Genomic DNA, 10,494 nt, shown 5'->3' on the forward strand with positions numbered 1-10,494 from the left:
AGGGTGCTCCAGGTTTGTGAGCTGTCACTCATGTCACTCATGGTGGGGCAAGCTTTGGTGAAGCAGCTGTGTTTGGATGATTTCTGCTCCTGTAAGTCACTCCTCACCCATGCATAGTCCTGGAAGTAACTCTACTACAAACCTCATGGTTTACCAAGGTGGGCTTTGGTGGTATTCATACATTGCCCTGTCAAGGAATCCTAGTGTGGGGTGAGTGGATGTTAGTGTTTGGTCCCCAGGAAAAGCTTGGTCACACAGCACCATGAAAACCAGGCCTTGGCAGCTAGACTCACCCACTGTGTGCCCTCTTCTCCTCATGCAGAGAAAGCCAGTATTTGTAGAAACAACAGCAACTTTATTTTTCCACACGTGTGGTCAATGTGTGGTTGTCTGCTCTGGAGCCAGGTGAGTTCAGTGGCTCCCATATCTAAACATGAGGAGGCAGAGGTGTGTGGGTGAGGGATGAGGGCACCCGACAGCGCAGGCTGACAGTGCCCAGTGTCAGGTCTTTGGGTTATGAAGTAAGAGGAGGGCTGGGTATGGGTGGCCAAGAGGGATTAAGATTGGCTGGGAAATGGGTTCAGGAGAGAGGACAGATCTCTGTAAACGAAGGGCTGAGAAGAGGCCTGAGCCCTAACATCCAGGTCAGGAGGGTGCTAGGAATAAGTATATGTGAGAGTGAATCCACATTCTGTAATACAGAGAGTTCCACAGCAGAAAAAATCCCAATTGAAGTTTGCTTTTTCAATAAGAATTTGTCAGGTGATAGCAGGCATCCATCAATGCTAAAAGTGGTATTGAGTTCACCTAGAAGATAAAGATCAAATCACTGGTAAGTGTCAGGAGCTTAAAAAGAAAGAAAGAAAGAAAAAGAAAGAAACCACATACCCAGGAGTCTAGGCTCCAGCCCTCTTCATGTGGACCCAAGAGTCTTGGTCCAGGTCAAGGATTTCTTCCTCAGACCCAGGGCTCTAGCCTCCAAATGTATTCCTCATACAGCAGTCAAACTAGGCACACCTCCCTCAGAGCCAGGAGTCCTCATCGCTCCCCCTGAACCCCCATAGTCATGGCCACAGTCTTCCTCATCCTGGGGATGCCGCCTTCAACCCTTACCTCCCTGGAGTGTCAAGTCACTAGTATAACAATGAGTGCCCTTAGGACAGAAGACAAAGTTAGAATTGTGGGAGCAGAAACCCTGGAACTGCAAGCAGACAGGACACTGGGTGGTTCCCAGCTCAGGGGAGTCTGAGGAGAGAGAAGAAGGGGCTGTAGGGCATGCTCTCAGCTGCAGCCACAGGCTATTCACCCCCAAGTGGTGGGTCCCTTGGTCACATACCTGCAAGTGACAGGGGGTCAAGTAGGACACTGGTGCTGTTAGCGTTGTTGCACAACTCAGTGTCACAGAAGTGGACATAAGAGGCAGCCACTATACCAGGTCCTCTGGAAAACAGCTGGATATTTTTGGTCTTCTTTTCCCCAGGGTTGCTGGAGCCTTTGCTCCCCAATAGGAGAGATTTATTACCTAAGGGGGGTACCAGAGTGAGGGCTCTTCATGGACAGAAAGGAGGGTGAGAACTGGATGCCCAGTTCTTGGGTCCCTTGATGCTCTCTCTCAGGGACAGTACAATCCTCAGTGGCAGCAGGACAGATCATGATCTCAGTCTGCCACAGAATGAAGTCCAAACCTGGCTCCCTCTGCTCTGCCCATATAGATCCTGTTACCAGGCCCCTCCACACACACCGAACCCCTGTGCAGCCTCACCTTGATCTCTTCTACCCTGCTGGGTTTCTCTCTACACTCTGCCCTCCAGACCACACTTGGCTCCCTGTGCTCTGCTTCTCTCTCCTTCCCACTTCCCTGCAGGACTCAGGCTTAGCAGAACCCAACGCAGGCACTTAGCATGCATCCTTCCTCTGTCCATCCATCCTTCCTTCCCTCCTTCTACTCCCTCCCTCCCTCCCTCCCTTTTCCCTCTCTCCTCCTGAGTTTCCTCTAGTCCAGGCTGCTCTTGAACTCCCAAGGTTGCTGCAGATGAAGTTGACTGTCTCCACCCACAGCCCCATGCTGGCATTACAGGCACTCAGTACCACACCCAGTTGGTGTGGTACAAGGGTTCAAGGTCAGGGTTTTTCTCTTAACTAGCACAGGTCTTCCGTATATACCCTTATCACAGCTCAGCAGAACAAGTCACAGAGACAGGACGTCCCAGGCTTGTGAACAGATGGGCAGAAATGCAGGGAATAGAATCCTGGGCCTAGCCTGGTATGGGAGTGTGTCCCTCCAGCTGAGAGCACGCACCTACATCTATGAGCAGGAGTGTCTCCTGACATATTTCCTTAGGTTCACCTTTCTTGGACTCAAATGATTTCCACTCAACTGCTGTCTTACTGAAGCCACTGCCAAGTTTCATCATGATTCCCTTGTGACAGGTCAGAGTACCTGTGGAGAGGAAAATCCAGGGTTTGTGAGAGTTAAGGAGCCCACCATGTCTGTCCTTGCAGCTTCTGGGCTAAGTGAGGCCATCGCATTCTGAATCAGACTCCGAATCACATAGGATGGCTGTGGCATCGCTGTCTTCCATTAAGGTGGAACTCAGAACTCATTACCTCCAAGTTCTCCCACTATTTGCAGTGGCCCATAGTGGGGGCTGCCTATTTACTCATTTCTCAGCTGCCCTCCTCCTGCAAACCACACCTGCACTTTCTGTTCCACCCCACCTACATCCTCCCCATCTTCCTCAAAGGTGGCTCCTTTCCCCCAGTTGCTCCAGCTGCAGTTCTGCCCCCATTCTCATTCATTCTTTCTCTGCAGCCCATGATGCAGTCCCCAGGAAACCCCATGACTTACTCTGCACAGTTTCTGCAGATCCTGAGCATAGTCCCCAGCTCTAATGCTTCCAGCCAGCAAAGATGACAGCAAGGCCTTTCTCAACCTGTCATGGGTCTCTCTGATCTCCCTTCGCTTCTACTCCACTGTAGTTACCCCCCACCCCCAGCACCCATAGATACTCCTAAATGGTTAGGTAATAAGGTCAGGCTATCTGAGAAGCCATGAGGCAGAAATGTCTGGTAGGTCCCCATGTTTTCTAGAATGAAATTTTCACCTTAATGGGCTATAGAGATGTGTCAGTGCTTAGAGCACTCACTGCCCTTCCAGGAGCTGAGGTGATTCCCCAAAAGTATTCCCTCCTGCAGGCACACACACACACACACACACATGCCTATACACAATTAAATGTGATAAAGATACACCTAAAAACCTGAGTTCTTAGAATGGCCCCCAGGCTCCTGTGTGGCTCAGCCTTCCTCTGTCTTCCTGTATACATCCCTCTTTGTCCCTATGCCCCCGATACAGTCCCACAGGTGAGGGGGCATCACATAGGGTCTGGGAAGAAAAGGAGGATGAGGCACATTCTAGTGTGACAGGACTTCTCAGGGGAAGGCAAGAAGATGAGGAGCACAGGGGGCAATAGGGTAGGCACCCAATATTGATGATGGAACAAGGGACACATAATCTTTGATTTCCTGCCTGAAAATGTGGGCAGGGTGCTGGTCTCCAACAGTGGGCAGGAGAGCTAGGTGTGTCCAGACACAAGGTCCTTCTCAGGCCTTTGCACATACATGGTTTCCTCCTTCCATGTCTGCAACTCTTTTCTCCTTCAATCCATTAAGGGGCACTGAATGAAATGTAGAGCATTCTGACACTCAATGATGATTGCCAGTTGCTCTTCTACATCCTCACCTGAGCGGGGGAAGAAGCCCAGCAAAGAGAGGAGCAGAACATACTGGATGTGGCAGGCTCTCATGGCTTCTCTGAGGCTGGGAAGAGCTGATCAGGACCTGGAAACTGATAAACTACAGGAGTCAATTCAACCAGACAGAGAGGGGTTAATCCTTGTTTTCTAGACAGGGACAGTTCTAGGCATCATAAGACAAAAGGCCTGGAGCCCTCTGATTTAAGTTTCAGTCAGGACTTCAGAGCCCACACAGAATCTTCCTCTGTCCTCGGGACGCAGCTCCACCACAACCACAACTGGAATTCTGAAGGCCCTGGTTTGTCTGTCCTAGGAATGTGGCTTTTAGGTTCCATTCTCACAGCCCCAACTCCCAGGACCCAGGATTCTAGTCGCCCAGCTTCCTTCTTCAGGCCTCAGTACAATCCTTTGCACCGTGAAGGGTCATACACCCCGGCCTTCTCCTTCACTAATATGGCCAGACTCCAAATGTTACCCTTGGACACACAATCCAGAACTGGGCACTCTTCAAAAAACCAAGGGAACGAATCCAGTCAGAGCAAAGCCCTCCTCCCTCAGATTAGGGTGTCCAGGGCCCAGTTCTCCCTCAGACCTAAGACTTGGATATCCATTTTCCCTTCATCAAACTCAGGTGTCCAGGCGCAGCCACCTTTCTCAAACTGAAGATTCACGCAGTCCCTTCCTCTTCCTTTTTTCTGCTAATCCTCACTGGCTCTTTTTTCAGGCCTGGGGGATCTGGTCTCTTACTACTCCTTTTCCTAGTAAGCAGCAAATTCTTTCTGGCACCAAAATATCCTCACCAGGATCTTGGGCTTTGAAGGCGGTTCCAGATGCGGTCTGAAGTAACCTCTTTGCACATGCGCGACTCAGACTGCCTAAAATGGCAACCTCAGTCAGACAAGTGTCTTGAAGTCCCATTGGTTGGTGAGAACATTGGAAGGCTTCATTGGGTAAGCATGGGAAATCGCTGCATCTCATTGGTCTGCATAGAAGCCAATTACGGCACGCCTCAGAAGGCAAGCATGCCCAGAAAATGACTTCTAAGTCACTGGCGGTTGCTGCTGAGGTCACCGAATCGCAGGTCACGTGGTATCTTGGCAGGCTTTTTGAGGAACGTACTTTGTTTGTCCTGTCACTGGAGATGCTTCTATGTCGAACATATGAGCAGGGAGCGGGTGACAACACAGATTGCCATCAAAGATGTTTATCCTCTTTATGCCTGGAAAGATGATTAGACACAGATAAGAATTTTTTAAAAATTACATTTGATTTTATGTACTTGTGTGTTGATGTCATGTGTCAAGTTGCACACGACATTGGACAATTTGGGGAGTCAGTTTTTTTCTTCTACATGTCAGTCCCAGACATCAAACTCAGGGTGTCAGGCTTGGTGACAGATGGATTTATATGCCGAGTCATCTCCCTGATTCTCACTTCTTTTGTTTATATATATGAGTTATTTATATAGTAATTAGAGTACTTGGAAAATTTTCCTAAGTTCATGTAATATACTTCATTCTCACAAATTTTCTTTTTAACTTTACATCCGGCTCACTGCCTCCTCAGCCATCCCCTCTCATAATTCTTCCCTCATTCCCTCCCCCCCCTTTTCCTCTGAGTGGGTGGGGACCCCCCTGGGTATCCCTCCAACCCTGGCACTTCAAGTCTCTGGGAGGCTAGGCTCTTCCTCTCCCTTTGAGGTCAGACAAGGCAGTCCAGCTAATATCCCACGTAGAGGCAACAGCTTTAGGGACAGCCCCTGCTCCAGTTGTTCGGGACCTATGTGAAGACCAAGCTGTACATTTACATATGTAGGGGGAGGCCGCTTAGGACTGCACCTCACACAGCACGCTGTCTATATGTGTTGCTGGACTCGCTGCTGATGTGAATGGTGCAGTGACCACCGAGGGCAGGCAGGCGTCCCCCAGGCTCTCAGAGTGCTGATGCTTTGCCCTTTGGCACAGCTGCAACACATGGGGCTTCAGAGGGGAGCATGCTGTTTCACATGGGTGCCAGCTCCTTGCTTGGAAGGAAGGAGGCATCAACTTTGTTATATTTTGTGAGTTGTCACATAGGTAAATATACATGATGCAGTGGGTTAGTATTTATTTTATCTTTACCATGTGTATGGGTGTTTGCCTGCATGTATATTTGTGCACCACTCATGTGCCTGGTACAGGCAGAGGCCAGAAGAGGGTATGGGAGACCCTGGGACTTGAGTTACACACTGTTTTGAGCTGCTGTGTGGATCCTTTGCTGGGAATTGAACCTGGGTCCTCTGGCAGAGTGACCATGTCTTCAGGCTTGATTTTTTTATATAGAAACAATGTCATAACAAGAAAAGGGTTCAGTGATGCTCTTAGTTTTATATATATAGAACTTACAACTAAAATGACCCTCCAGCCAGATGATGCTGTGTATACCAAATCTGGTGACTCAGCTATATGACCTAGGAATACTGTTATGTCCCTTTAGTATTCCCGGGATGTGTGCTTCATGGAGCTCATGTGCATGTGTGAGATGTTTCCATACATGCATGGGTGAAGGCCAGTCGTCTGTATTGAATGCTTTCTTCTCTCACTCTCTACATTATTCTATTGAGAAAGGCTCCTCACTGTACCTGCTGGATGCCTGTGATCTGCCTTTCTCCACCCATCACTGGATGTACAGTCACCTGCTGCTGCGCCTGGCTTAATTTACATGGGTACTAGGGATTGGAACTTAGGTCCTCCTGTGTGCCTGGTAAGCACTTTACCAACTTGAGTCATCTCTCCAGACTCCCAGAAATGTTTATTTAGAACTTAATAATATAAGGAACAAAATATTCCAATTACATTGTTCAGGAGTCTTAATACTCAGTAAGAATTTGACATCCTGGAGTCACGAGTCTTCTGTCAGGTGTATGATTTGTGGAGGGAAAAGAGGAAGAATTTTGGACCAGATACTTTTAGGTCCCAGCTTATAGAACATAATGTGTTGGGGTCTTTTGGATTTAGAGAGAAATACACCTCTAATTTTTGTTCTTTCTAGTTCTTTCTCTTTGGAATGTGGGCAGCAGTTATTGGAGCTAACTAACTCAGGAGAGTGAATGTTTAAATATTCAGAAAGAAGAGCCAACCTGGTTTCTATACATAAAGATTATTTTAAATTTTGAGGATTTACAATTGGGTTTTTTTTAAAAGTAATTATTGGATAGTCACCACTTGCCATATTTCCCATGATTCTGGTGTGATGTATCTCTGTCCCAGTTGTACGGTGGAAACATTGCGTGGTTGTGTCTGAGGATTCCTGTTCATTATTTATTCGGAGTGTCCCCAGGTTGGTGATGGGCTTTTTATCTCCCTCAGTGATGCAGATATAGGACAGTTAAGTAAGATTAGAGGTAGATATGAGCAGCTTTAGTAGGGGGCAGCTCTGGGGTGGGTTCACCGACCTCACAGGTAGAGGGTAGCGAACTCCACCGTCTCAGCTAAAGCAAGGGGGTTTTATAGAGCTTATGCGGGTGAGGAGTGATGACGTGTGAGCTAGGAGCTGGGGTCATGCCCACACATGGTCCGAACCTGAGCCCTGGGTGGGCACTTCTGGGTTCATTGCTGGGAACGAGGAGGTGGTCGGTGATGACTTGAGCCTGGAGCTTTTTCTGAGCAGGTGGTAAGTTTTCTCTGTGAGGACCGGTCTCCTGGCTTGTGCAGGGGCAAGCAGGGGTCTAAGCCAGTGCGTCCAGCTGAAACTTGCTATATAGAAAGGCTGGCCTTAAACTTTTTGGGGTTCCCCTGCTTCTGTCTCTCTGGTGCTAAGATTATAGGTTTGTACCACACCTGGCTTGGACTTGTTTTCAAACAGGATCTCTGTAACGACCTTTTGTTACTTTGTGGGCTCTTTTTTCTCTTTGACCTTTCCCAGCTTTTTCTGAGCCTTTCAACCAGATAACACTCACTAGGAGAGAAAAAAAGGGCGTTCCATTGAGTTCCTTGGGGCAAGTTTGATTTTTGCTGTCAGGATGTCTACTTTCTTCTTCATTCTTCTTTGGGCACGATTACTTAACACACTGTGACCTTCAGCAACCAACAATCACCAGCATCCCAGCCTGCCTCTCAGGACCCTAGAATTAAGAATATACTCTCTGAAAAGTCCCCAGAATACAAACATTATGCAGTGGCAGAAACTAACTGCTGCTGGCAAAATCACGTTCCTGCTAGCACCTGAAGCAAGTCATAGTCAGCTGCTGAGGACAGTCTGAAGCAGCCCCCATATCCCACATCTGGGCTGCTGTGGACAGTCTGAAGCAGCTCCCATATCCCACATCTGGGCTGCTGTGGACAGTCTGAAGCAGCCCCCATATCCCACATCTGGGCTGCTGTGGACAGTCTGAAGCAGCCCTATATCCCACATCTGGGCTTAAAACCAAAACTTGTTCCCATAATATTTCTGTGTTTTTTAAAGAAACCAAAACTCCAAAATTTCACTACAGGCCTCATGTTGCCCAGGCTGGTCTTGAACTCACCATGTGGCCAAAGAAGACAGCCTTGAGGTTTTGATCATCCTGCCTCCATCTCCTATTGCTGAGAACAAGAAAAAGGAACTTGTTCTAAATACTGCCATTTCATTTTCAGACTCCATTTATTCATAGGGGGAAACTAAGTTCAAGATCCCAGGCCCTAGGGGAGCCCGCCAGAGTTTCCAGCTAAGTCCTCCTGTGATCTGCAGTCACAGCACACAGCGTCTTCAGTAATAGGGTCTTACAGGCTAATTCCAGAAGCCTCTGCCCACACTGCCCCTCATAACTACAATAAAACCCTTCTCCTCACCCGTCCCTTAGAGTGATCAGGTCTTTATTTTCATTCATAAAGTCCCTGGAGCTTGTTCCCAACCTCTTATTGCTTGGGGTTGATCACACATCCTCTGTAGGAGAGCAGCTCCTCCGATTGTTTCCCAGAACCGATATGTTCTCACTGTACAAAATGAGTGGTTTACTTGCCTACACCGTGTTAGTGTAGCTGTTGAAGGGACTCTAGTAGGATTGAGCCTGACAAACAAGCCTCTGGCAGACCCTGTCCTTCCCCTATTGCCTGTTGCAAAACAAACAAACAAACAAACAAACAAACAAATCTAACAAAAACGGTTAGATTCTATTCCTAAAGCTTGCCAACAAGGTCTACTCCCTTAGTTTGACCACTTTTTTCTCCTGAGGCTGATGACCAAGATCCAGCTCTCAAAGTATGAAGTCCAGCAATCAAAATCCCCCTTTGTCCACCCTAATTAACATGCCCAATTAAAATTAAACTCCTCACCCCAACAGTAGTTTCCCCTTGTACCTTTATAACCTGCTGTTTTCTTAAGGGCCACATCTGTCTCCTCTAGATAGGCAGTTTTTTGTTCCACCCTCCCTCCAGGACAAACACCTCTTCCCCCTCCCCCTTGCTCCTTTTCCCTCCTCCTTCATCTCCTGTCTTTGTCTCTCATTTCCTGCCCTTTGCCCCTCTGGGGCAAATAAATCTCTTTTGTGCTGAAAACTTGGCCTTGGGGTGTCTGGTGCCAGTAGGCCCTTTCAGGGATTGACTCCCCATCCAACATCCCGGGCTGTTGGGTGGGGCAGTTCCTGGCTGAGCAAACCATCACCACCTAGTATAACCCTTTGCTGGAGTAAAGTGTACCCTCCTCAGACTGGGGGGATAACTACCCACTCCCACAGGCTTGATAAGTGTACTTAAATGCTTTAACCTTCCTTCTAGCCCACCACCCACCAGAGGTGGTGGAAAAGAAAGGTTAACAGGGCAAAGGAGGATGTGGACCGGTTTAAGAAATAGTGCTTTGGGGCAAATCCAATCAATTTGCATTGTTAGGACAACAGCAGTTCAATTCACGTGAGTCAGCAGGAGTACCTCAATCCACTCCCAGACATCATTCATGAATCAGCAACAACAGTTTGATCCCCAAGAAACTGCGAGAGTTTGCCGATCTGCCAGTTCTGAGTCTGTGGAAGTGGCAAGAAGCCGCCAGAACACCACCAGAAGTTCTTTGGTTCATTTCTCTCTATGAAGTTAAGTCAAATGATGGCCAGGAAAAAGTGGCAAGGTAAACTAACATAGCATAATCCACTGTCTGTTGGTTTATATATTCATACCCTAGCCAAACACCACCTGTTCTCTCAAGCATCCGCTCTTGTTGTGAGTCATTTTAATTGCATCTCCTTTGTGTGTACATGCTGGGTCCTTTCTCTGGGACCACGGCTTGTGCTTCTGGCTTAGCTCTGAGATCGGCTGCCACTGTCCTTACTCCTGACTTGCCTACTCCTTCCAGCTAGCTTTGGCAAGCTTCCAGCCTATTGCCCTGGTTGCTCTCTTTCTCTGCCCACCTTTGCTTTGCTGACAGAAAACTGTAGACAGTTTTATTATTTTAAAACTAGCAAGATAGCACAATTGCTGTGCACTCCTGCCCTAAAATCTCTTGCCCTAACCGTATCAGCTAGCCTATTCCAGCCATCCGCTGGTGGCGGGGGCTGCCACTTCCAGCCACCCAAGATCTTACATGGTTGTTGTGTGCTTCCTGTTCCAAGGCCAAAAGACCTCCTTTTTCCTTTCTTTTCTTCCTCAAACCCAGAAGGCCCACCTTTACCCTTTGCCCAGCAATTGCCTTGCACCTTCGTTATTGACCAAATCAAGAACCAATCAGGGGCCGGGCGGTGGTGGTGCATGCCTTTAATCCCAGCACTTGGGAGGCAGAGGCAGGCGGATTTCTG

At 48.2% G+C, this 10,494-nt stretch overlaps 1 protein-coding gene across 5 annotated transcripts in view; it reads right to left on the minus strand.

Annotated features, from left to right (window-relative positions):
• Positions 1-334: 334 nt before the first annotated feature.
• LOC116101817 (CD177 antigen-like) overlaps positions 335-10,494 on the minus strand; it is a 56,987-nt gene continuing 46,827 nt past the window's right edge. Inside the window, exons 1-6 of one of the 5 annotated variants that reach the window (XM_031385677.1) lie at positions 4,556-4,766; positions 3,743-3,847; positions 2,300-2,440; positions 1,337-1,522; positions 1,114-1,245; positions 335-807 (exon numbers count right to left, since the gene is read on the minus strand). In XM_031385677.1, coding sequence (XP_031241537.1) covers positions 581-807; positions 1,114-1,245; positions 1,337-1,522; positions 2,300-2,440; positions 3,743-3,806 — 750 coding nt within the window. In that variant the 5' untranslated portion in view covers positions 3,807-3,847; positions 4,556-4,766 and the 3' untranslated portion in view covers positions 335-580. Of the gene's footprint in view, positions 808-1,113; positions 1,246-1,336; positions 1,523-2,299; positions 2,441-3,742; positions 3,856-4,404; positions 4,497-4,555; positions 4,779-10,494 lie in introns of those variants that run through there. The other 4 variants (XM_031385679.1, XM_031385680.1, XM_031385678.1 and 1 more) reach the window with 4 other exon arrangements.

Source organism: Mastomys coucha, unplaced genomic scaffold, assembly GCF_008632895.1.
Source record: "Mastomys coucha isolate ucsf_1 unplaced genomic scaffold, UCSF_Mcou_1 pScaffold21, whole genome shotgun sequence".
Classification (NCBI taxonomy): domain Eukaryota; kingdom Metazoa; phylum Chordata; class Mammalia; order Rodentia; family Muridae; genus Mastomys; species Mastomys coucha.